Source organism: Dysidea avara, chromosome 7 (genome assembly GCF_963678975.1).
Source record: "Dysidea avara chromosome 7, odDysAvar1.4, whole genome shotgun sequence".
NCBI lineage: Eukaryota > Metazoa > Porifera > Demospongiae > Dictyoceratida > Dysideidae > Dysidea > Dysidea avara.
The window spans coordinates 10,177,313-10,203,142 of NC_089278.1; the positions used below are offsets into that span (position 1 = coordinate 10,177,313).

Consider the following 25,830-nt stretch of genomic DNA (forward strand, 5'->3'; position numbering starts at 1 on the left):
CCTTAAACTCCTCATTGCATTTTTTTCTATTTGGCAGTTTGCTAAAAGAGGTATGACTACCAGCATCTACAGCTTAGACACTACATGGCCACCACTTATTGCACAACACATATATCATGACAACACATGTCAAACCACCAGTGGGGTAGCTACATCATCAAGCATGATTAAACAACAATCAAAAACATAACAGGTATCATTGCAGTGTCAAAATAGAAGTAGCACATACCACTCCTTCTTTGACACTAAACCCCAAAGGAAATTTTGTATCCGGTCTAAAGATGCTAACTTCTAACACGGGAGGAACAGGAAGTATCACAAGTTTTGCTAACTGGTCAACACGAGCATCCTACATCATATAACATCATACAGTGTACAGGGTCTGTACAAGTGACTACCTTTAGTTGTTGAATGCACTGTGGTATGGACAGGCCAACAAGGCTATTACCATTAACTGATAATAAATAGTCTCCAACATTGACTTGTCCAGATTTATGGACCGGGCCAGTTTTAGACAAGTGAGCTACAACAGCAGTCGGGACAATAGATCCGATCCCAGCTGCAACTATCATAATCCCTAGCATTTCTCCTCTCTTTTTACCAATTGTTACCTGCATAACGCATTTTTCATCAAAGTACTTGAATGATTACATACACACCTGTTTGGTTTTACCATGTAGCACAGGGTCTACCTCAGTGGATGGGCTCTGCTGAGCACTTAAAATGCTGGCATATTCCACCTCTTGTAGTAGGTCCTCCTTGATGCCACTGCTCTTTAGAAATTCATGATATGCCACATTGAAGGCTTGCCCTATGGCCAATGCCATAATCCGAGCCTGCTGAATTTATACAAAACAGGTGATGGAAGAGATCTATAGCAATGTCTCAAACATACATTAGATGCTTGCAAAACATGACAGGAGATCTTGTTTTTTAAACTTGGCTGTTCATTGTGTTCTCTTGCAACTCCTGGAGTAGAGCCATCTCTCCGTACCATGATGACCAGTAAATCATTTACATCTGTCACAAATGCTACCGAGCACAAGTGAAAAGACATTAACTCCACCTGTACAACATATTACTACTAATTGGTAACACTACTTAAGATCTCTCACATTAGACTGATCATTGATCATTGTGAGATACTCAGATGATATCTTTAGTGAGACAGCAAACTGTGGCTGTCTTTCATCAGCTGGTTGCTGAAGCACATAAAACATACATCAAAGAATCATACATGCCATATCCTCTAGGAATATAACACAGCATAAAATGCCTATACACAAATGTGTGTGTATGCAAAAGCAGCAACGCAAAATTGGTGAAATACCTTGACGAGTGAGATCACTTTATGAGCATGCTGTGTCCACACCACCGAACTACATGAGTCCGCAACAAATATGAACGTAGACCCAAGGTACTGTAGAGTAATAGGTCATTACTATATAGTAGCTCGACACATTGTGACCTCACCTGAGCATGATACAACACACCTCTGATTAAATCAGATGGCTTGTGGGGAGGTGTAGCTAAAGTGCACAAAGAAAATGACTGACAGCAGAGCTGCTGTACTACATGAATACTCACCAATTCCAATATTTACAGTGCATGGCAACTACAAGATAATATTACATTATGACAACACTGATACACATGGCATTTTACTTACTCTCCCCTCTTTAGCAGCTACTTGAGCCTTCTCTTGTGGTGACGGTGGTACGGATGGTATTACTGGCAGACCAGGATGAACCGGTACAGTGTATCTATCACTAATATTTGTTGGTATCTCCAGTTCTTCATCTGACGTTAATGTAAGTCTGTCTGGCAGTGGTTTATGTCTAGCTGAGCTCCTTGAGGGACTAATGTTACTTGAATTGTTAGTGTTTTTACTTGAACGTGCATTACTAAGCGATAGCTGTTGGTCTGATTCATCTTTATCAGATTCTGCACTCATGTAGTCCGAACAACTGTCCTCATCTTCCAAATTGTGCACACCATGAGTATGCCCCCGACCAGCTGTAGATTTTAGGACTTCCTGCTCAGCCGACCGCTTGTGATAGTCTGTCATTTCAGTAGCCAATCAAGTGTACACTTCAGTTTAATCGCATTGTTGTCATCATAAAAGGATTCCAAAACACCACACGGCATAACTTAATCTCCGTACTCGCTCCGCATACGTAAAATTTTCATGGATGTGACTCGGAGTAGTTTATTACCTTACAGGCGCGCCAACGGCATCTTTGAATTTCGGTAAGTGTAGTTGTGTGCTACATACAATGCCCAGTCGCCTGTAATACATGTAAACCCTTTGTTGTTTATTTACGAGCCAGTTGTGAGTAAACATTTGTGTAGCGGATTTATAGTTAAAGAGAGAACTATTCACAGTGTGTCGATTTAGCTACTGACTGCAAAGTTGGAATATGCTGTGTGTGTATTAAGTAGTTAGTTATTTCTCTTGGATGTATATTGTTGTTGTTGTTATCTACCATGTCTACTTTACCAGTTAGTATATTAACTACAGAGGTAAAGCTATACGTTTAATCTGCATCCAAATATGCTGTAGCCCTTCTCTTGAAGTGTTGATTTTTATCACACGTTGGTTTGGTGCTAATAGGTTCATCTATTAGCAGCTAATCCTGAGGCATATCTACCAGGCCAATGTTTACATGCTATTAACAGGGGCGTGTGATAATTGGTGGTGGGCGGAGTGACGAATTTATGTGATTGTCACTGTAGGTGTGATGAGTCAGGGTGTGCCATCTAGTCAGTGTGCAAGATCATTTATACCTGGTGAGATATTTTGTTGCACTCGTCCATTGTTTACACCCTTAGTCTCTTACATCACCAGACTGTTCCTTGTGCAGGCGCTTATCGTAAAGGCTTCTGCACAAAAATAGTGGTAAGACTGGTCACTAGTACATTCCCATAGCCTATCATATGTGAAAATTTATAATCAATATATACAGTCTAGTGTTATCAAGTGGTGCATAGCAGAGATAGTTTTTCAACGAGATCATAATTTCTTTAAGTGGCTCATATAATAATGACCGCACAAAGACCTACACCTTACACACGATTACATAAATAGCAAACACCAACTTAGCTTTTATGATAATGGTGAAAAGTACTCAAGGAATTCTATAATTCTACTCGTAAACAATAGTGTATATCAGAAACTGCTTGTTGGGCCAGCCAAAAGATTAGTGACTAACTAATCAATGCCATCAGACAAGCTTTAAAAAGTACATGCTTTGTGCTTCGCTTTGGTTTTTATTGGCTTTAGTGTGTTTGCTAGCCATACACCAAAATTAGATTTGTCAGTAATTTTTGTGCCCTGCTTCGTGCAGTCAAAGTGAGCACTTAAATGTAGACATACTTCTTGTTCTCCATATGTGCTGTGTAACAGCCAGAGCATAACTGAAAGCTAAGTACGATAGCTGCTTTTGCCTCCCAGTGATTAGTATCCTTTTGCTGTGCAATTTTAGCCTAACAGTTGTCTAGCAACACTTGGCGAATTCACTCCTATTTTTAGCCATCCTGTAGCCACACCCTTTTCTTCCCATGGCACTTATCAATTTAGAGTGTGAGTAAGGGATTTATAATCTGTACTTGATAAGTGTGGTGCATGTGGAGATAAGGGTCTTGCCAACATGATAGGGATTTAATTTACACACCTCAAGTGCTGATCTTCTTGTTTGGCACTTTAATTGTATTACTCCTATAAAATTTCCTTCTGCTTGTATCAAGTAGAAGGAGAGTGCCTAACTAGAGCATATTTAGTAAACACAAGCATCAACACTTCAGTTTGTTCTTAAGGATTTGCCTTATTCGACACCAATCAACAGTTTTCTATCATCATTATAAGTATTAATTGATCAAATATGAACTTTATGGGGATTTTAGCATAGTAAGGAGTTCAGACACTCTTTCTTAGTATACAAAGTCTTGGCATATGAACCACATCTGTAATTTTACAGACCAAATATCACAAAAACAATGCAATTTTCACCTATATATAAGTGAAGGAATGTTTTGTAAATATTGCTGTTAATGTGGCATTACTATGAGGTGTGGTTTTTACAACACTGAAGTGAATTGTCCAGTCTTCTATCTCATTACTATTAGTACTTTGCACGTATCATTTATTCTTCATGATGGTCACCTAATTTGTTTATTTTTTTACAAAACAGTGTTAGATAAAAACCACCATTGGCCTAACGGAAAGATAAACTTTGTGATACCACAAATGACCACAAATAAACCATCAAAAATTCCAATTTCACAACCACATTGTAAGCAGATTACACGAATCTCGGTGACACCACCAACATCAAACATGAGTAGCTTGGATACAGTCAACCAACATTCAGATGTATCAGTTGCTGATACGGTGACACTCACAGATCGTCATGGATCAAATAAGAGAACAGATGCCATTGAAGTACAACATGCCGAACATGATCTGTCCAGTTCATTACGCACCAGTGGAGGGAAGAGTGCAGATAGTGGATTTGAGGATGTAAAAAATAGACAACAAACTGATGTTTATCAGACAAACCAGTTTGTTCCTTTTTCTGATTCAGTAGAACATAGCGATCACACAGATACTACTAAACTGTTTGTTCCACTGGAAGAAGACAATGAAGTAGACCAAGGTTTGATTCGTACCACATCACAGGGATCTCTAGCTAGCACGGCAGCTTCCACAAGTTCTTTAAGCCTAGGAGAGATGGTTGGTGATGAACGTAGCAGTAGCGGCCATGACTACATCAGAATGTCGTTGGAAAAAACCAGTGAATCAGAGGAAAGGAGTGTTTCAGCTCAGTTTTATCGTCCTCATTCTGCCACTGCACATAATCAAGATCATCAACGTCTCATGGATGACCAGCAACTTAAAAGACATGGCAGCTTACCAACCTTGGAGTCTCCTCCTACACTACTGGCATCAAAGATTAGTTTATTGTACAGTGAAAAGGTACGTTTATAGTGATACTTATCAATAGGGCATGTGACCAAAAATATGCACTCAATAATTGATGCTGTGACATACTTATAGGATCTACTCTTAATATTTCCACCACTATAATGAGGTGCAAAGATATGATGCACTTTACTGTATTCAATGCATACTTGTTTTACAATGGTGCTATAGATCTAAATTTTCTATGGTTTTATATTCGTCGGATCACATGGTCAATGTAATTCATATGGTCAATGTAATTCATTATGGAGTACCTTACACTGTTGTTTTTTTACAACTTGTTTTAGCACGTCAATGTACATATGTGTGTAGATTTGTTGTTGATAGTGACAAGTTAGCGGAAGACTTGTTATTATGAACACTGCACAGGCTAGTATGTTTATTATGAATTTATAGGAAGCATTGGAAAGTGAACTACGACTGTGCCAATCCAGAAATACTTTAGCACAAAATGAAATCACAGCTGTAAAAGAAAGGGAGAGTCAGCTAAAATGTTAGTATTAAAATTTGTCTTTAGTAGACTTTTTCTTGATGTACAAAATGCAGTCACTGTTACTTCACTACAAACATCACTTCAAGAAGTCAACGATGAAGTGGAGCAGCTGAAGCAGTCTCAGCTCTTGGAGGTAAATCAGTTGAGGAGACAGCTCTCCAGTGAGCAGGACAAAGTGGTGAATGAACTACACACTCAAATAAGACAACTAACTCTTGAAAGAGAAGAAGCTTTAGCTCAGGTATGTAATTAATAGTAAGATATGTTTGTACATATCAACTGTATGTTGTAGGTGACCAGCCTTCACCAGTCATTGACTGAGACACAAAAAGAACTTAGAGATGCTGGAAAGAAGGAGAACGATGAGTTTGCGGTATCAGCCACTCAGGCTGAAGTAAATTCCCTACAGGTGAATGTTTTATTAGAGTATGAATGTAAGTACCCCATAGTTACTTTACAGATTCAACGTAGAGCTTTAATTTTGTATATGCAATGTGGCATATGCAATATATTGTATAATAAGGAGTAGTTTCTGGTCCATATGTATAATAGTGCTGAAACAAATAGCATTTTTTTCTATTTGAATTGTTATGAACAAAAACTACTGAATATTTAATTATTCTTTAAGCATACATAGAATAAGTACTGAAACCTTTTGTTAGGGAGCAAGGTAAGAGTTATTTTTATCTTTTCTAAAATAGAATTTTTACGGCACAGATACATCACTTCATTCACAATCTTAAGTTTCAAGGCTGGCTTGTCCATCTGAATATAGTGCTAATGATTATTCGAATAGTGTGTTAATGAATCGAATAGTGTCATGCCTACTAAATAATCAAATAATCTAATGTGTAATGTTCTAGGTGGAGCTGAAGGCTTTGAAGGCATTTACAGCAGAGGCTGAGTCTGCTAGAACTGCCCTCCAGAGTAATCTTGTGAGACTCAACAAACAGATCAGTGGACTACAAAAGGAAAAATCAGATTTGCTCCTACAACTAGATGAAAAGACCACCACATTGTCTAGCCCAATTGTGAGTTTTAATCTAACATCTACTCACTTCTGTTACTGTGTGATGTTTTAAGGTAACAGAATTGAAAGTTAAGGTGTCAGTGTTGGAAGGCCAACTGGCTGGAGTAATTGAAGAGAAGTCAAGAGCTGTAGCTGAGGTGGAGCAGAGGATGACAGCAGAAAGAGTCAAACAACAAGTACTTACCTGTTTTGTGTCATATTAGTATTATCGTCATAACTGGTAGTTACATTATGAAGAGACTCTTGATCAATTGAGACAATCCCTAAGTCTTAGTGAAGATACTATTACAGTACAACAACAGAGGATAGAACAGATGGAAAAAGATTTACCTGAGTCAACCTCAAAACCTAGAAACATACGATCACCTCGAACTAGGAAGCAAACCATCACACCAGGTATAATGGTATAGTATAGTTGATTCGTTGTGATGTGTTTATGATTATAGAAAAGAAAGCTGCAGGAGCTGGCAAGAGGACTCACAAAGAACGATCACGATCTCCTTCTCCTTCACCTCTTAACATTAGCTTTGGTGGCTCTAATTCATCTTTTCCTTCATTTGGTCGATGGACAGCTCACAGAGCTTATGTTAAGAAGGTAATTGCTATCCTTGTATAAATTCATTGTCTAAATTACATACAAATTACTTTCCCTTCTTGTATAGCATGCTGAGGAAATGCAAATGATCATGGCATCATTAGCAAAGGAAGGCTTTATTCCTGGTCAGAGCATCGTTGATGAAGTCATCAGACACCTGTGGTGGAAAAGAGAACACTCAGCTGGGAAATTACGACTTGCAGAAAAGGCTATCAAGAAAATGAGCGGAGGAGACAAACTTGCTTTTCAGGTTTGCACTACATACACTTATGTACAGGTGTGGTTCTGGGGGGAGGGAGGGTCACCAGTTTGCAGAAAACCAATCTTTTTCCGGAACAATTTTAACTAAATATTTACAATAGTCTAAGAAATGATCATACGTTTTAGTCAATAGAACAGTCATCTACTCTAATAGAACAGTCACCTTTGCACAGAATGTTTTCTGGGCCATCACGATCTCTGGACATGCCTGTCATTCATTTTTTATAAGGTACACATGTTCACAAGACTGGATGTTTAATTTTAAAAGTGGTGATGACACCGCAGAGGAGGTAGGACATATGTGTTGCATGCCACTTATATTATACCCTCGTGAGTCTCAATAATCGCATTACAAACCATGGGGTTTACTCAGAGTTTATAGCACTTCACATAAGTTTCAAACATCGAGAAAATGTACTTGTTTTGAAAGATCTGCTCGATAAGCATAGGAAACAGCAAAAATCCAAGGATTATGTATGAGACAAAGTGCATAGGCTTATGTGAAGCACCATCTAAGTATTCTACTAAGCCTGAGTGAAACTCATCATATGCTGGTTTTGTACTGACAACACTATGAAAAATGCCAATGTGCAATTAAATGAGTGTCACAAAACTCATGTCCTACTTCCTTTAATAATACCGTGTCAGAAAATTCAACAGAGTTACTCTGTTTGATACCAAGATGTATACAAAAATGCAACAAAAGTCAAAGTAAAAAGTAACTTTAGTTTCAGAACAAGTCAGATAGTGTTATCAGTTGTTGTATAACATTGCAGTGTGAGGAAATGACTCACTGAGGCTATGTATGACGAGCAAGTGTCAGAGTCTACTGATGAAGTAAAAGCTGTAGCATGATGGGAGATTTGAGCATTGAAATCTTACATAGGGGGGCTGGATTTATGAAGTCTATTTACTTGGGGGAATGGCTTACTGGCATTTATGCAGGTTATAAATTTATAGAACTGGTAAGTTGTGCTCAACTATGAAGAATGGTGTGCTTGTATGGCAGTTTTGGGTGTCCAGTTGGAAAAATTATTTAGTCACCAGAGCTGACACTTGAACCGTCCCTGCTTGTACACATCTAATAAGTACAATATGTCTATTACTATCCAATGTATATACATGTGTGTAGGAATGGAAACAAGGTCTGTCTAAACTGGAAGCCAAAATTGAATCTGGAGAAGAAGACACAGAGCAGATTCAAAGACGAGAAAGAGAACTAGAGCAAGCGATACAGAGGTGGGTCTTATGGCTGGCTGTGGTGTATAGATTGCAGTGCATATTGTATACAGGCAACTGCAGGATCTTGTGCTGATAAAGCAACAAGCTGTTGATGAATGTGTAACACTGCAGCAAAAAAATGAAGTATGCAACCAAAAGATATTTGAACTGGAAGAGAGAAATCTCACAATAGAAAATGAGTTGTCACAGTCTACTAAGAACATGGTCATAATTAAAGGTATACTTATACAATTACGCTTTGTTTTTGTTTAGTCCAATTTTAAAAATCCAGATAAATTGGATTATAACACTAAACAGAATGAAGCTTGCCAATCTGAACTGAGGCTGGAACAAAAGCAGACAAGCTTGCTAAAAGCTGAAATCAACACTCTAAAGTATGTTTTTGCATGAAAGTTTGGTGCAGTGAACACCTTGGTATATATATATATATATCCATACACAGCAGTGCTTATGTTGTTTATTTCATTTGTCGTGCTCTATACTAATTCTTTGCAAATCTGGTCAATATCTTTGATATTTCTAGATGTCAGCTTGATCAACAAAAACAGCAGCTGACTCTATACTATGCTGAGAGGGATAAGGCAATAGAAAAGCTTGACAAGACTGGGGCTGATATGCAGCAAACCAAAGAGCGAGCTGTAGTAGTGGAAGCTAAGGTACTTGTGTTTAGCACTTGGCTTGTGTGTGGAGGTATGTTTGGTTGTCTGTTAAACAGGTTAACCAGTTAGAGAGAGACTTGAAGGCTGCTGAAGAAAGATATTCCATTGTAAATGAAAACAAGTTAGCACTGGAAGAACAGCTTGATGGATTAAGAATACAGAAGAGTTCTTTGGAAAACATGCTGGAAAAAGAGAAAAATGCCAAACAGACATTTAAACAAGGTTTCTATCTTTAGTGTTTGTTATCTGTATGATATTTCAAGTATTTTAGAGCTGGACCAACTCTCACAAGAATACCAACAGAAAGTCCAAGCATTGAATGAAACTAGCTTGCATGAAAATGAATTAAAAACTGAAGTATTAAACTTGCAAAAGAATCTTCAGTTAATTCAGCAACACTTCACAGAGTCAGAAACAATGGTAAGCACTAACAATGTATTGAAAATGTGTAGTTTATCATGTACAAACTTGCAGCTGTTGACTACTAGTACAAAGAATGCTGAACTCCAAGATCAGCTTGTTCATAAAGAGAGCCACTGTAAACAGCTGAGCAGTGAAGTAGCAGCACTTAGTTCTGAGCTGGCTAGCTCTCAAACTACATGTAAGACTCAACAAGCATCATTATCTGAGACCCAATCTGAACTAGACATGAGTAAAAAAGAAGTAGATATACTGACAGTTGAAAAAAGAGAGCTACAAACAAGACTAGTGTCTGTGTTGAGTGACTTAGATTCTGCACATAAAAAGCTTGAAGTGAACGGAAAGGAGAAATCAGAACATGTGCATGTGATGGCTATTAAGGACCAACAGTTGTTAGAAGTAGAGGCGGAAAAGACTAAACTACTAGATGAGCTGAGAGAAAGCAAGACCATCGCAGAAAGCACACAAGAAAACTTGCAGAAGATAGTTGATGAAAAGAATGCAGAAATCTTCAGAGTTAAGCAAGATAATCTCACCACTGGAGCTGAATTGACAGTGGCGGAGAAAAGGATTGAAATAATTGACAAAGAATTGCACAAACTTCATTCTCAGATGGAAGAATCTAGCAGCAATTTTTTAAAAGATAAGAGCACTCTGAGTGCTGAGCTTGCCTCTATGACCGAGCAGCTTAGTAAAATGAAAAGTGAACTGGCTAAGAAGGATGAAGTTCTCAATAGTAAAGAATTAGACGTAGCAAATTTTAGTGAGCAAAACAAACAATTGTCAGTAGAGTTGGATAAAATCAAAGCAGACTTGAGTAAAGCTAACTCATTTGGTGACAGACTGCAAACACAAATTGTAACTTTAACTGAAGAAGTTGATATAAAGACAAGGTAAGTTGTATTGGAGAGTACAATAGCAATTTTGTGCTGTTTTTTTTTGTTTTTTTTTCGTAGACATATTGAGACCCTTGAGAATGACTTACAAATAATCAGACAGCATATTCAAAGTCTAAACTTTGTAGCGAAGGATCAGTCTACTGAGCAACAAGAAGCTGCTGATGTTGAACAAGATCAAATAGTCCAACATTTGGACAGCATACAGCAAGAGATACAGGATGTGACACAGGCTAAGCATGACCTTGAAGTACAAGTATCATCATTGTCACAACAGAAAGAATACAATGAAAAGTACTACTCTTACTTCCCATATGATTTATGTGTATACTACTTTCTATGTAGGGAGATACTTAGACTACAGGCAGATGTTCACAGCTTAAGGAAAGACCATTCCCAAGTTACTGCACTAAAAGATCAGCTCAGCAATGAAGCCCATCAGTTGAGGAATCAGCTTCAAGATGAGGTGAGCTTCTTGTGTGGTCTTCACTTCAGAGTATTTGAAAGGTTTCCCAACCTGTTTTGTGTTTTTGGCAAAGTAGAGAATTAGAAAGTGAGGGTGACAATTTGAAGTAACTTTGATTTGCAAGTGTGAATGTTGTCATGGAGAGAGAGTTTGAATAGTACAATGGTGGTGGTGGTTGTTTAAAATCTTGTCATTGAATGTTGCAGGCTCAGTCCAGTAGTGAGAAGATGGCTAGAAGTCAGCAAGATTTACAAAAGATTTGTAAAGATTATGAACACAGAATCTCAGAGGCTCAGTCAAAATGTTTGTTACTAGAGTCACAGCTTGGACAAAAGGAATCAGCACTAAGAATCGCTGAAACAGAGAACTCTTCCCTTAAGTCTCGCATTGCAATGGCCAGTACTGACTTGGAGACCACCCTAGCCACTAACAGAAGTCTAGAAAAGGCACTTAGTGAGATAAGAGAGGCTGCAGGGCAGCAGCAAAGCAAGTTGATGCAAGAAACGTTAGAACATAAGTCAGCAAATGAAAATTTGCATATAGAAAAAATGTCTGTACAGTCCCAATTGAAACAAACAGAGCAACATCTTGAATCAACAAAGGCTCAGCTGAAACATGAAAAAGAGCAAGTGGCAAAACTTAATGGTGACTTGCAGGTTACTATGAAGACATCCAGTAGTCTTAGCATGCAGCTACGGAATTCTCAGGAAGAATGTCAAGTGTTAACCAATAACGTTAAGAGCCTGAACAAAACTGTAAATGATGCCAAGAAGGAAAATGCTGAGCTGCAAGAAAAGCTGAAGAATACCATGTCTGAGGTCAGTATACTTGTTTAGCAACATAGACACCTTGTAATCCTTTAGCTTTCAACTGCCCACAAAACTGCTTCTGCTGCTGATAAGAAATTCAACACTACGCTAACAGCATTACAAAACAAATTTGGGGAAGAGAGAATGAAGAGCAGTAATGAAAAGCAACAGCTTTTAGGCAACATTTCACAAATGAGGTATATACAGGGTATGTGTTCCCTTGTATTTCATGATATGAGTAGGAATGATAGTGCCAGTCAACAGCACTTACTCCACAAGACACAACAAGAGTTGCAACAGTATCAACTGACCCTTGAGAGGAGTGATAGAATGAGAAGTGAACTGGAAACAACACTTCAGTCAGAAATCAAGTGAGCTACTTTGTATGTTGTAGGTTGGCTCTGTACATTATACATGATAAATTCTTGTTGTGCTTACTAGGTATCGGGAAGATCTTCAAGCACGTTACCAGGATGTAGAAAATCAGAAGGATAGCCTCAGGGTGAATATTGAACAGCTGAAAACACAACTAACTTTAAAGGAGGAGAAGTGCAAACAAATTGAGGTCCTTCAGTAACCACAATGCTATTAACACATTTTTATGTCACTCATATCCAGGCACAGCTAGAGAAAGTTCAGAAGGACTATGGTGGTCTGTTAGAGCAGCTACAGATCCAGAGAGAAGCAGCTGCTGGCTCATTGAACAAGTTACAGCAACAAAGTAGAGGTCAAATCAGTGAACTACAGAGCAGAATTGATAAGCTAACAGCAGAGTTACAAGGGGTAATGATAATCATAGTGTTCCAGGGTCGATGGAAGTTGTAAATGGTGACTGTGTAATGTCTGACCAGGATTTCTGACAGAAATTGAAGCATTTTAGGTGTAATCAACAACAAAACAACAACACATTGACTGATCAATTAGAATGATTGCCTGTTCTATTGATCTATACTTTTTCAACCAGCAAGAACCTGCTACAGTCACTGTCATAGCACTTACACCCACCCTGTGTTTATTTTATGTATTTTGCTGTGTGGTACAATAAAGCTCAGAATTAACTAGTACATTTCACTGTAAATGTTTAATTTTCATTAACTTCATTCAGGTTCAGTCGAACTTACGTAATACTGAGTTGTCAGCTAAGTCATTGTCTTCAGACAACAGCTTATTAACTAGAGAAGTAGTAGATTTAAGGAGCACCTGTGATGATCTAAAGAACAAGTTAAGAGAAGAGGTATATTTGTGGGGTGTGAGTGTGTAATGTTTATGGTTGCTGTGGTCACCTAGGAAACAGCATTGAAGCTAGCGCAACATAAGATGGAACAGTTCTGTGTGAACTTGGAATTGGAAAAACAAAGCAAGGTCGAATAAACAGTAATTTGCCGTAGTATATTGTAAACATTTTATTTAGAGCAAACTGCATGGTGAAGTCACTGATTTGCAAACAACCAAATCATCTCTCCAAAGCAAGCTTATAATGGAGAAAGACAAAGTCCGTTCAATCAAAGCAGAGAAAGAGGCAGTGGAGGAAATCTTAAACAATGAACGATCTTTAATGACTTCACTAAGAAGTGAAACTAGCCAGCTCAAGGTAAATTCATAGATAGTAATTTACAGCAAAGAGTGAAAGAGCACATTGAAAATTCATTTTGTACATACACAGTTGCAGTTGAAAGCACTAGATCAAGAACTTGAAATAGAGAAGCAGTCCCACTTGAGCACTTCAAAAAATGCTACAAAGGAATTATATCAACTCAAGTACACGTTATCAATTTACTCTGTTAACATATTCATAGTTACTCATATACTCATAGGGAAAAAGTCAGTGAGGAAAAGAAAAACTTTAAAGCAAAACTAAAAGATTTAAATAACCAACTGCTTGAACAAGAGTACGTAAGCTTGTTGTATCAGGAGTTAGTTTGTAGTTCTGTCATAAGTAGAGAGCAGTTAATAGCTAAAATCTGCATACATTATGGACAATTTCTATGTATTAGATCTGAATTGCAAAAGAAGGAACTTGATTTGGCCCGAGTCAGAGATGCAAACTATGACTTAACTGAAGAAAGAGTACAACTTACAACAAAACTGACTGACCATGATAAGAAAATGAAAGAAAGAAAAGAAGAAATCCAAAGGCTGAAAATTCGGTAAGCTATACATACCTATATGTGGTATATTTAAGCTACTGTTACTGTAGCAATCACGAAATTGAGCTGCAAGTGTCCCAGTTAAAGTTAGAGATCAACACACTCCATCAGATGCAAATGGAGTGGGAACAGTATAAGAAAAAGCTTGAGGCTAGCTCCAGGTGAGTTGTGCTTTTGTGTCAGCCTGTATGTACCACATTTTATAGGGCAGAGGTACAGCATGTTCTAGCTGAAGTGACTGAACATATGGCTCAGCAACATTCCGCTCACAAAAGCTTGGAGAAGCTCAGATATGAAAATGAATCATTGGCCTTAAAGGAAAAAGAACGAAAGGTACTCCTTATAGTACTGTACATTATAATGTGGGGATGAACTCTTGATTGTATTTTGCATAGATACAACACTTGAAAACAGAATTACGACAAGCCAAACATGGTCATAAGCATGATAGAATGCACATTGACAATCTTGAGCTTGAAACATCTCTGCTTAAGTCACAGAGAAAAGAAGAAGAAAGGTAATCATTATTAACTGTATAGCTATTTATCATTCTATTTCCTTAGAGCCCGTAAGAGGCTGGAGATGAAGTTACACTCAGTCAACAGCAGTTTGTCACAATCACTGAGGTCTCCAAACAGGTCGTATGAGCGACCACAAGCCATTTCAACTCCACACTGGAATGACTCTCTGTCAGATATCAATTCATTGTGATATATAGCCACTGTGTTGAATATAGTTGCGTTGAGTTACATAATGAATTATGATAGAGTTAGTTTGCGAAGATATTCCCGCTCCGTATATTCGTTTTAAAGTGGCTCCAATAGTTTCGCGCGTCACTACAGGTGTTTCCAACATGCACACGTCTGCAGCTATAGGCATTAAATCGCAACCGTCACGGTTTGCAGCTCTTATGAAGGACTCTGATTCTGATGAAGAAACTGAGGTAATTAAAAAAGACACAGCAAAATCCGCCGCAGCAAGAGGAGACGCGAAGGCAACGTCCAAGTCCAAAAAGAACGAGACTGCACTTAAAAATGCTAAGAAGCGAGCACGTAGAAAGAAGAACCAATCGAAAGCAAGTCACGATCAACAAGAAGTTAGAAATGCTATCAACTGGACTTGTTCCAGTGTTCTGTTTTATATAGCCCACAGGTGCAGCAGACGATACGGAATGGCAAGAAATATCTGAACAGGTGATGTGTCAGCTTGTAATCTGTAAATTTTAGTGAACACATAACAATACACATTACACACAGTTGGAATTGTTGAAGTACACAATACACTGAGGGGTCCTGAAATAGTATTGATAAAAGTGTTGAATATGAATTTTGATGGCCAAATTTACATAGAGCGATTGCACAAACAAGGTGCACGGTGCACCTAAAATGTGTGACAAGAATCCATTACTGCAATGCATAAATAATGACCACAGCCGATGTATGGATACCACTACAGTTTTACATTCACCTATCAAAGTATTAACACACTGAACGTAGCTGGACTGGTTTCTGATATTACGATAAAAGTCCATGCCTATTAATCCTTTCCATCGAGTTTCCTGGCCCAGTTATGAAGAAGGAAAATGATGCTAACTTAGCTGTTTCGAAAATGCATGGGCAACTAGATGATATTTCACCATGTAGCCAGAAAGCAGACTGACTATACTCTCACCTTTCTATAGTATGTTACTGTTATACGTTAGTCACTCTACAACGAATTCTAACACTTATTTGTACACGTATGATAACAGAAAATGGAACAGCCTACACTGCTACTGTTGTGGTATGTTAGTAGTAGGTAGTTACCATACCGAGTCTCCTCCAGCCACCTAACTCCATAGAGTTTTGTCCCATGCTTTATTTAAATGCTTATGTCACACTCATGCAACTGGTATATATACAGTGGATAAGACATACGTAATTTAATAATGATAGAGTCTATGTATACTTCAATTTGTTGCATCTTTCTTGTAGGTGGCTGACGATGCTTTTGAGAAGGACCTCCAGGTAAGGCCAATATGTAAACACAGTAGTGATGTGTCAATATACCAGGAAGCACTGATGATAAGCAAGCTAGAGATGGAACAAAGAGCGATCATGGAATCAGAGGCTGTATGTAAAATTCACATGACTCTTTATCACATATTGATTGCAGAACCATTTCAAAGAGGTTGCAAAGAAGAATTCCAAAAAGGGAGTAAAACTTACACTCCAAGAGCTTCATACTGGAGGTATAAGAGCTGTCATATCTTCATCATTGCTCATCACTGTCCTGTAGGCCTTGAGAAGTCACTGTCATCTCCAACAACTGTAGAAACAGTGAGTTATGGTAACCAACACTTTTACACCTGCTATTGCATGACTTGCCACTATTCAGCCACCTCCTCCTCCAGATGATAAAAATTTCTTTGAAGATTTAAGTGCTACAGTTGAAGAAGAACTTCAGAAGGAGAAATCAAAGAAGAAAACTGTATCATCTTCAGAGGTCGGTGAAAGTCAAAATGACAGTTGTATTTTGTGCATTACAGTGTATGTGATGTGCTTGTGTACTTTTTGTAGCAACCGGCTAATTCAGAGAGCTCACTGGCTAATGCACCTCGTGTTGCAGACTTACAATTTCAACTGGAAAAGCGAGACAGCACTATCATTGAACTGGAAGCTACCATTGATAGATTAAATGTAATACTGTTAGTCTTTTATATGTATGAACAGTAGCACTCAACTCTCATACTTAGTGTACTTGGATGTTAGATTTTTGTATTTCAGAAAGAACTTGAAGAAGTAAAGACACGAAATCAAGGGTTATGTATGATCCTAGCCAAAGGAGAATGTAAGGAGCACTGGTGACTAACTGTTATATTATCTTTATCATCAGTTTGTACCAAGACTGACCTGTTAGAACAGGTAGAACAACTCACCAATGTCAAGGATGAATTGACTACAGAGGTACGTATGTGGAGTGTATTCATATGGTAAGCCCCTACCACATCTATCACTAGGTCACTGATCTCCACAAGGCATTGGAGCAAGAGAAGTCAAAGAACAAACATTTAAGACTGGAACTTGCCAAGTACCAGGTCAGTTATATATTGTTTTCCGGTGAACACAGTATAAACATTTTTGCATTCAGGGATCTCGTAACAAAACAGCGTCTACCTCTTCTGCAACATAAGTATATCAATTTTATTGACAGACTTAAAAATTCGAAATTCTGTACAACTGCATTCAATGCATAATAAATAAACAATTAGATTGAAAATCTTAACTGGCGGTAAAATTTTTCATTGGGGAATGTTTCAAATATCCCGGCAGAGGTAGTAGTTGAGACTGTTACAGTTTGTGGTACTACATATGACCTCCCTAATACATTCCTTGTCACATTTTGTTACATTAATGCTCTGCACTTGAAGATTTTGCTGATACTTCAAGACCATAGTCTTGTCTTTGTAGAATCTGTACATATATGTAAAATTTATATACCTTCCACACAAGAGAACTATTCATACCTTTTCACAAGACCTGCCCAAGAGTTTGGTGTAAGGTCATCCAAACCATACTCTTCTCTTGCACTGTAAGACTTTTTCCATGTAGGGATGACATGTGGTGATTCTATGGTGAGAATATAGTGGAATAGTGGTACATGTTGGTTTCTTACTGTTAGCTTCAGTAAGGTCAAGGTAATACTGATCATAGTCAAGCAATTGGAAGGTGACAGGGTCCATGGTATAAACACGATAGGATGGGTTGACATGGGAAAATGTGGTAACTGATGGTGACACCAACACAACACCATACACACCATCTTTATCCTGTACCTGTAACAAGAATAAATCATCTTAAAAACAGCTGGAGTTTCTCTTATGGGGATTTCTAATACAGCAACCTTATGATGCAGTCATGACACGACTTCCTGTGATGCTCTTGGTGGGTTAATGACCAAACTTCTGTTATAATTATGTTATCTTTCACACAAAGCATACATCCTCTATTGTGCTCAATAGACCACCTTCTTAGCTGCTTACCAGTTCAAACTGATCAAAATGAGTATGTCCAGCCAGAACAGCAACTATGGTGTTTTGATATGTCTTAGTAATGTTCAGGTACAACTGCCCGAGTTCTGGTAAAGAGGTAGTATCCCCAGGTGGGATATGACCAGCTAGCAATACCTTAATAGGAAATAGGTCACCTTAAATTGAGTACTCGACATTGCTGTAAGCATACCTTCTCTCCTCTGCTTTCAGCTTCATCCAGAGTGTCATAAATCCATTTGATGTACTTGTGATAGTAAATGTTCTGGCCATTCAACATTGTATAAAAGTTCAAAGCATACCTGTATGTGTGTGTGCATGATAATCACCATTTGCTGATAATATAGTTACCCATAATCTGTGTTCAGAGAAACAAGACGTAGTTTGGAATTTAGCAAAGTTGTGTAGTAACCACCGATCCCAATAGTCTCTTGTTGTTCAGATGAAACATCAAACCAGTCCTTCCATATTTCTGACATGTTGAATGTTAAATTCTAACAAAACCAATAAGGTCATTTCAATTAAGCTACACAATACACCTACCATGTATAGATCTGCATAGTACTGGCTTTGTGGATAACTTTCTTCACCAAAATAAAGACATCTGTGTAACACTCACAGCACACAGACTAAACCTTACCATGGTTGCCAAACACTGGGTATATTGTAGTGTCAGGAAGTTGCTCAGAGAAGTAATCTACTAAGTACTCTGACGCCTGCAACTGTCCATTCCAAGTCTCCATCCACACATCATGGGGAGGATTATCTCCTGAATTAAGATTGCAATCACCCACTCTCATAAATGATTGCTGAATTACTCATTGTAACTTTTACAATCTGCACAAATACTCAACAAATTACCTATGTATAATATAATATCTGGCTGGGGCTCCATTGTTTTGATTTCACTGATCAACAAATCAACAGTGATCAAAGGAATATCACAATTGTAGTCTCCGTATTTTCCAGCAAATCCCTAGAAACATGGATATTAATACAATAACATGGTTCATGTTTCCTGACTGACTGTTCCACTGAATTCTTCTCCTGCTCTACAACATATAAATAACCCACAATTAGTTGGAGTGCCCTACAAAAAAATGTAACACCTCTTGCTCAAACTTTCATGACATTCACCCACAAATTTGGCAACCCACTTCTTTGTAAAGTCTGTCCACATGCAAGTCCGATATCTGTAGAATCTTCAAGAATGTATTGTTTGTACCATCTGAGGTAATTTTCTGGTGCTCATTTTTAACGACTGGTTTGTAACTACTCGAGCATGGCAATTGTGTGTGTTTGTCAAGAACATCAGGATCAGGCTGATCATGACTGCCGTCATCTGGTAACATTTTATCAATCCATTTTTGTAGTACAATGAGATGGTCATCAGTTATATTGACACTATCATCAGAACACATGTGAACAGTAGCACAGACAGCAGTGGGATCGATCACTCGCTTGCTGAACACAAATTGTATCTGTAAGTAATTAACCTTATGTAAAACTCATAGCTAGAGAGGCCATACATACCACAGGTCCATAAGCTGCAACTAGCCCAGGGCATAGCACCTTTCCTTTCATTTCCATTCTGGATAGTATTAAGCTGCATGACTCTATTAAAACAGGCTCCAAATCTGCAAGAGTGGCTTTAGAGTCAGTCGCATCCTGAAGCAACTTCACTGTGCCCTTAAATGACGGGTGTCAAACCGTACAAATACCACGAATACTATCAATACACACTACCATTGATATTTTCTAATACACCACTACTATTGAATAAGTAAAAGGTGTTGTATAAAGATGTACATAGTTAGTTTACTCATAAATATCTATGGTTTACTGGTCTTGCATCACAGGCTATAACCTCTATCATAACAAAGGAACAAAGAAACTTACCAGGCACATTTGACATTGATCAGCTGTGTACAGGTCTATTGGGGATACAGGTACAGGAATAACTGGTGAAATACTGGCCACAAGCACCAGCCACAGCGAGAACATTATACACGCGCATTTCATCATCCCGCACTAAATTTGATTGTCACGTGCTCCGTAGAACCATCATAAGTGTACACTACGTAACACGGAGTGGTTCTGGAAGTCCGCGGAGAATTTACTACAAGTACCTCGCCCCTTCGCACCCCCTTAGTACCTCGTTTAGTACTCAACAGTCAGGTCCAAGGGTCAAGTCACAGGCAAGATGTTACCTAAGGTTATGAAGGCTCTAGTGAAAGAAGAAGAGACCACTTCTTATCACTACAAGGAGGTTCCAGTGCCCACACCAGGGGAGGGAGATTTGTTGGTCAAAGTTAGGAAAGTTGCACTGTGTGGTTCTGACATTAGCTTATACCAGTGGAATGAAGGTAACTACTAGTATACTCACAAGAGAAAAAAAAAAGAAAGTATACTTACATGGAACTAACATGCAGTCCTCTATCCTTTTGTAGCTGTAAGGTTTCTTGTACTTGGTTGTTTTCTCTCCACAATGGAATGTTTTGTTGATTGTTGTGTGTAGAATTGTTGGGTGCTACTTTAAATATGCTAATTGATTGATTGATCAAAGCTAATTGATTGATTGATCAAAGCCGTTCTTCCGTACTGAAGTACACAACATTACAAACACATACACAGCTACACCATATGTACAAAACTACACACAACACCAACTATTATAACCATAGTAAAACTAACAGTTCAGGATGAGTCATGTAGGTACTTGAGCAGACCGTTACGAAAATTAGTAATATCAAATAAACTAGATGGCAATGAATTGCACCACACTAGCCTGGTGCCGAAAGAAGTGCTGACTAATAATAGGAGAACGGGTCTGGTGACCCTGTGGCATTTGTACAACTGCCAATCGGCATGCAGCAATTTGTTAATAAGGATCCCTTGTTTAACTATAAAGAATGGGAGAAGTTAAAAATGTCATGCACAAACTTACAAAATCTTTTTGCCATTGTGCAATGGCTATCTATATGCATGTTATGTAGGTCACTAGATTTTGCTGCAACTAGTATTGGAAGGGTAGGACACATCATTTGTACAAATGTATCTTCTGTTTTTGATATCTTCAGTTGCTAAAGTTGTGGCTAAAGTACCATTCACTCCTGGTCATGAGATGGTTGGTGAGGTAAGGTGTTATATAGTGTACAACACATCATTCATGGTCACTATAGATCGTAGCTGTTGGCTCTAATGTTCCTCCAGAATATGCCATTGGTAAAAGAGTGTGTGTGGAGAATCACTTCTACTGTGGAGAATGTTTCCAGTGCAAACATGGTGAGTTATTTGTATTTTGCTGTTGTTGTTGTGACCTCGTAATGTATCTGTTGTCAGATGAACGCCACATCTGTCAGAGACTGAACCAGTTTGGTCATGGAAAAGGAACCATTTATGGAGGTATAAACATCTGTGATTTCATAATTCACATCCTAATCCTTAGTTCTTTCCTGCCCATTGTGTAACAAATTAAATCACTGTTATAACATTTACTTAGTGTACTTTTATGTACAGTGAAACCTGTGTGTTATGGACATCTTTTGAGACTGACTGAAAGCGTCCTGTTTTATGATTTTGTGTTATATGCTAATGGATACTTTGGGATAGTACTGAGCAATATGATAACATTTTAGTCAAACCACATTATCTGCTTTTGATACCGTCCAATATTTGACTACTGTAAATACCGTGGATTCTAAAATACAAACCTTATAAATGCTAAAATAATAAGCCTATATGAAGAAGGGTACTTGTAGTACATGCGTATAAATGGATACATATCATGGCTTTCAATACAATTCTATCATTGTTTTAGTTGTTTTAGTCATACCGCAATATCAAGCTGACGATACCATTCTGTTTATGAAATATTAAAACCGCTCAGCACTACTTTGTCCACTTGTCCAGATTACAAAGCTTGTGGCTCACTTTGAAGTGTCTACATTAACAGGTTCCACTATAATATTATAGAGGTGCCATCAAATTTGTTGATTTTTTCTTGCACCAAAATTTTCCTATTTACAATTTCATGGTAGTCACTGGTAGTAGAGTGTGTATATTATTGCAGGTTGCTCAGAGTATACCATCATACCAGCCAGGTATGCTTACTTGTTGCGTACTAACATTACTGATGGACAAGCTGCTGTACTGGAACGTAAGAATTGTGTAAAGATTTTAATTATAGTGTGATTTGGGTTAGTTTAGCACTCAAATATTTCCCACATCATTTGCTATTCACACTTTAAAATCACTTTGAGTAATTTTCTAAATTCCAGTTATCCGGACTCACGATTATACGAATGACTGTTCTATTAGAGTATTTTGACACTGTATATTCTGTTAGAGTTGTTGCTGTATATAAATGAATGGAATTCACTTATCCAGACAAATTCACTTATCTGAACACATTTGTAATTGAACTGGCATGCAGGTGTTCGGATAATGGAGAACCTGCTGTACCTGAAGCCCACAATACCTAGTATTCCCAAAATTATGCCAACAAACTCACCACATCCCTAGTGATGTTCCTCTGTTGAGAAATTGTATATACATTACCATTTTATCATTCTTTAATCAATTGATTTAAGTGTGTTGTATTTTAGCATTTGGCGTTGCTCATCAAGCATTGGAATCCATCGATCCAAATGGAGAGAGCATCCTAATAATTGGTGATTGCTGATCATGGTAAAAATTGCTATACTTAATTATGTGTGCAGGCTGTGGACCAGTAGGTCTACTGGCTACTGGTATTGCTAAGGCAATGGGTTCTACTAAAATGTTAGTGTTATAGTCATGCTAATGGATTGTGTGTGTTAGCTTTTTCATAGCATAGTTACAGATATCATCAAAAGTAAACTTGAGACTGCTAAATTGATGGGTGCCACTGTTACGATTAATGGGACACAGGAAAATTTGAAGGAAGTCGGTGAGTGTATGTGTGTGTGTGATGATGATGATGTCTGTGTGACTGAAGTAAAACAAGTGTGTAGTGTGATTGTAGATGTGTACGTATGTGTGTACGTATGTGTGTATGTGTGTGTTGTGTGTATGTGCATGCGTGTGTATGGCCCATGGTGCCAACTTACTAGTGGTGGGCCTGGCAATGCATCATTTGCTGGTGGTGTAGCTAATGGCTGCATCCCTGACCTTGACCATGTGGTAGAGACCAGGCAGGGTCAAGTTTCTCTTGTGTTATATTCAATGGTGCATACAGATTATGCACTACTGGAGAGCAAGGAGACTCAGGTCCCTGCTATAATTCAATTAGAATAGTTTAATGTTTTGTGAAGCCATATAAGTTTTCTATTTATCATGGCTGTGGTGCTATTATAATCAAGTGGGATATTGTGATGTTACTATGGCTTAGGCATGACAACTGGTGAAGATTGGCAGACAACTCTTTCACAACAGGTTATAAGTGTTACAAAATTAATTTGTGACCCAGTCTGGGAAAACCAGTCTTATCGCCTATTTAAAAGTATCAAGAAATGCTGGCTTTTAAAGTATTAAGTGTGTTGTAGCTCGCCAATGGCAGAAGCTATTGTACATGTATCAAATTTTCACATGTTTTATACCAATTTCTTACCTTCAACAGCATCCACAGTAGAAGTAGTAAACACTTAAGTTTCCCGATAGTTTTTAACTCGATGTTGACTCTACCAGAAGAGCTCCAAAAAGGGTGGGAGATGGGGGCCAGATGCGGGCAAGGGACAGTTTTAAAAAATAAGACCATAATATAATAAGACCAGATCCATCCAGTCAGGCGATAAGACCAGATCCAGTCACATTTAGTGAATGAGGCCTATTGTCCGTGGCCCATCCACCTTCCCTGTGAGTTTTCAGACTTTTCACTTATTTGACCTAAATAAATTGATCATAATTAAGTTATCTATCATCCTTTGGCTATGCGGGTGGATACTGGTTGGGGCAGGGATGAAGATCTTCAATTAGGAAGTCAAGAACGTGTATGCATTTGTACATGTGTGTGTGTAGTGCCAGATTTGGGGTCTATATAAATTGTAAATTATTGCATATTACTTGTTACTTCAATTTAATGTGCTACAATTACTCCCAGAATAAAAGCAATGAGTTATATATTACACGTTACTCTGAGATCTAGGGTTGTAACTAGTAATAATACACCTGAAATTCAACCTTACAAATACAAGCTACCAGATGTGCACATTTCTGACACGAGTGAGACACAAGTTTGTCAGGTATAGTTCAGCCACATGAGCATATTTTTATTATAGTATCTTGGCCTCAATAGCACTCCATCACAACAATACGCATTATTTTCAATTTCCAAATGTTACTCATTGTTCTGATCTGTCATGTAATGCATTATATTACTAGTTACTGCAAAGTGATATTATTATGTAACATGTTGCATTTGTAATGTGTGTGTGTGTAGTGTGTGGATGTATGTAGCAGATTTAAAGCATATCTTTGGGTGTGTTTTAGTGATGAGGGAGACTAATGGTGATGGTGTTGGGAGAATAGTGGATGCCAGTGGAGCAGCAAGTATAGTGAATAATTGTTTCTCCATGTTAAGGTAGTTTGGGAATTTGTGCATGTCAAGGAATGTGTATTGAGTTGGCAGTATTTAATATTGCAATACTTATTTTAGAAAAGGTGGAAAGGTTGTTCTTATTGGACTGCTAAAGGTTGTGCAGTAATTGCTTTTCAACAGTTTGATATAAGATGCTGTAATTGTAGGCTCCACTACATGTGGAGAATCCACTACAGAACATTGTGTTCAAGTCCATTACACTAAAGACTGTCCATGGTAGGAAGATATTTCATTCTTGGGAAGAATCAGAGAGGCTAGTATCAGAGAACAGGTATGCATCAGCACTATGCGTATGTGGGAACAAGGGTGTTTAGATAATTAATAGGCACAGCCACAGATGCACAAACACACATACACTACACGCATATTTACTTTCAGTGGACCGCCACCCTTATTTTTGACCTTCATGTTTCAACTATTCTAATAGAATGCACATCATGTACAAAACACTCTAATTGAACAATCATTTCACAGTGTTACATTTGTGTTTCAATAGGGTTAATATAGATCTACTAATATCTCATGATATTGTTATGAGCAAGTTTGAGGAGGTTGGTCGTACAAGTTGTGTATAAGGCCACAAGTACTAATATGTTCTTAGGCATTCAAGATATTGATGAATGGAGAAGGATGCAAGATTCTCCTGAGCCCTGATGAATGACCTAACCCCAAGATTAGCAACATAATTTTCTTAATTTTTATGATATATTTTTAAAAATATATATTGTGCGTAGTGCCCAGCTTGCCAGTGTCTGCATGTACGTATGTAACCCTCTGAGTGCATGTTTGGAGGATATACTGCTAGTGGACTATAAGGAAGAATTACTGTTATTGAAAGCATCATAGTGGACAATGATCTTATAATGTAGTAGATGGATGTGATCAAGTAATTAAATTAAATCTGACATTTATTATTACTCATACTTGATAGCTAGTGTAGCATACAGTGTATTGTCACATATACTTGTGGGTGAAGATTTACCATCGTTTGATGATTCCTAAAAAATGGATATATATATATTAAATCTAAAGCTTTTCAAGTAGCTAAAGAGAAGCCCTTCAGAATGATAGCTGGCTGAAATATTTTAGTATTGGGGCTGGAAAATACTCTAATAGAGTGTTCAATTTTTTTAATAGAGCAGTCAAGTTATTACAGTACCTTGATTAATAATAATCCAGCATCCTGAGCATCAGATTATAGAGGTTTCACTGTAACTTTCTGTACCT

The 25,830-nt window shown here is 37.9% G+C and overlaps 5 protein-coding genes across 12 annotated transcripts in view; 3 read left to right on the plus strand and 2 right to left on the minus strand.

Moving 5' to 3' along the window:
* The window catches only part of LOC136262196 (amyloid-beta A4 precursor protein-binding family A member 1-like), a 3,967-nt gene extending 1,772 nt beyond the window's left edge, over nt 1-2,195 (minus strand). Inside the window, exons 1-9 of one of the 3 annotated variants that reach the window (XM_066056386.1) lie at nt 1,670-2,195; nt 1,588-1,615; nt 1,474-1,529; nt 1,331-1,420; nt 1,116-1,202; nt 896-1,066; nt 660-836; nt 399-611; nt 230-349 (exon numbers count right to left, since the gene is read on the minus strand). In XM_066056386.1, coding sequence (XP_065912458.1) covers nt 230-349; nt 399-611; nt 660-836; nt 896-1,066; nt 1,116-1,202; nt 1,331-1,420; nt 1,474-1,529; nt 1,588-1,615; nt 1,670-2,068 — 1,341 coding nt within the window. In that variant the 5' untranslated portion in view covers nt 2,069-2,195. Of the gene's footprint in view, nt 1-229; nt 350-398; nt 612-659; nt 840-895; nt 1,067-1,115; nt 1,203-1,330; nt 1,421-1,473; nt 1,530-1,587; nt 1,616-1,669 lie in introns of all 3 variants that reach the window. The other 2 variants (XM_066056385.1, XM_066056387.1) reach the window with 2 other exon arrangements.
* Nucleotides 2,146-14,771, plus strand: LOC136262170 (early endosome antigen 1-like). Of its 3 annotated transcripts, XM_066056329.1 has the most exons (35): nt 2,148-2,250; nt 2,737-2,790; nt 4,191-4,975; nt 5,378-5,474; nt 5,528-5,715; nt 5,767-5,883; nt 6,338-6,505; nt 6,558-6,680; nt 6,729-6,900; nt 6,951-7,099; nt 7,167-7,349; nt 8,493-8,599; nt 8,653-8,819; nt 8,874-8,976; nt 9,126-9,258; nt 9,318-9,483; nt 9,533-9,681; nt 9,736-10,574; nt 10,638-10,871; nt 10,923-11,043; nt 11,250-11,861; nt 11,907-12,049; nt 12,095-12,223; nt 12,294-12,417; nt 12,471-12,635; nt 12,958-13,086; nt 13,140-13,214; nt 13,264-13,443; nt 13,516-13,610; nt 13,667-13,741; nt 13,847-13,999; nt 14,050-14,160; nt 14,206-14,332; nt 14,395-14,516; nt 14,563-14,771. In XM_066056329.1, exons 2-35 carry the CDS (start codon nt 2,742-2,744, stop codon nt 14,708-14,710), a joined length of 6,438 nt encoding a protein of 2,145 aa, XP_065912401.1. In that variant the 5' UTR covers nt 2,148-2,250; nt 2,737-2,741; the 3' UTR covers nt 14,711-14,771. The 3 variants fall into 3 exon arrangements, with proteins under 3 accessions (XP_065912402.1, XP_065912401.1, XP_065912403.1); XM_066056330.1 differs by lacking the exon at nt 2,737-2,790 and having other exon boundaries at nt 2,146-2,250; XM_066056331.1 differs by lacking the exons at nt 2,148-2,250; nt 2,737-2,790 and adding an exon at nt 2,876-2,899.
* On the plus strand, nt 14,760-17,257 carry LOC136262210 (G kinase-anchoring protein 1-like). The gene is made up of 12 exons (XM_066056409.1): nt 14,760-15,095; nt 15,145-15,192; nt 15,973-16,005; nt 16,051-16,110; nt 16,154-16,229; nt 16,277-16,317; nt 16,376-16,483; nt 16,558-16,677; nt 16,765-16,828; nt 16,874-16,944; nt 16,998-17,075; nt 17,129-17,257. The coding sequence occupies exons 1-12, from the start codon at nt 14,760-14,762 to the stop codon at nt 17,168-17,170; spliced, it is 1,077 nt and encodes a 358-aa protein (XP_065912481.1). The 3' UTR covers nt 17,171-17,257.
* On the minus strand, nt 17,159-20,094 carry LOC136262187 (sphingomyelin phosphodiesterase A-like). Of its 3 annotated transcripts, none has more exons than XM_066056368.1 (13): nt 19,926-20,094; nt 19,560-19,715; nt 19,184-19,507; nt 19,054-19,116; nt 18,888-19,002; nt 18,667-18,795; nt 18,570-18,610; nt 18,378-18,520; nt 18,220-18,328; nt 18,021-18,164; nt 17,654-17,813; nt 17,505-17,607; nt 17,159-17,451 (listed from the first exon to the last, which is right to left on the minus strand). In XM_066056368.1, exons 1-13 carry the CDS (start codon nt 20,049-20,051, stop codon nt 17,295-17,297), a joined length of 1,770 nt encoding a protein of 589 aa, XP_065912440.1. In that variant the 5' UTR covers nt 20,052-20,094; the 3' UTR covers nt 17,159-17,294. The 3 variants fall into 3 exon arrangements, with proteins under 3 accessions (XP_065912440.1, XP_065912439.1, XP_065912441.1); XM_066056367.1 differs by having other exon boundaries at nt 19,050-19,116; nt 19,164-19,507; XM_066056369.1 differs by lacking the exon at nt 19,054-19,116 and having other exon boundaries at nt 19,926-20,093.
* A 15-nt stretch (nt 20,095-20,109) lies between these two features.
* LOC136262211 (L-threonine 3-dehydrogenase-like) lies at nt 20,110-25,343 on the plus strand. 2 transcript variants are annotated; one of them, XM_066056410.1, is made up of 13 exons: nt 20,110-20,392; nt 21,107-21,162; nt 21,209-21,311; nt 21,369-21,431; nt 22,099-22,185; nt 22,634-22,699; nt 22,748-22,808; nt 22,859-22,956; nt 24,495-24,585; nt 24,661-24,697; nt 24,750-24,874; nt 25,100-25,154; nt 25,205-25,343. In XM_066056410.1, exons 1-13 carry the CDS (start codon nt 20,230-20,232, stop codon nt 25,262-25,264), a joined length of 1,065 nt encoding a protein of 354 aa, XP_065912482.1. In that variant the 5' UTR covers nt 20,110-20,229; the 3' UTR covers nt 25,265-25,343. The 2 variants fall into 2 exon arrangements, with proteins under 2 accessions (XP_065912482.1, XP_065912483.1); XM_066056411.1 differs by having other exon boundaries at nt 20,259-20,392; nt 21,023-21,162.
* Nucleotides 25,344-25,830: the final 487 nt, after the last annotated feature.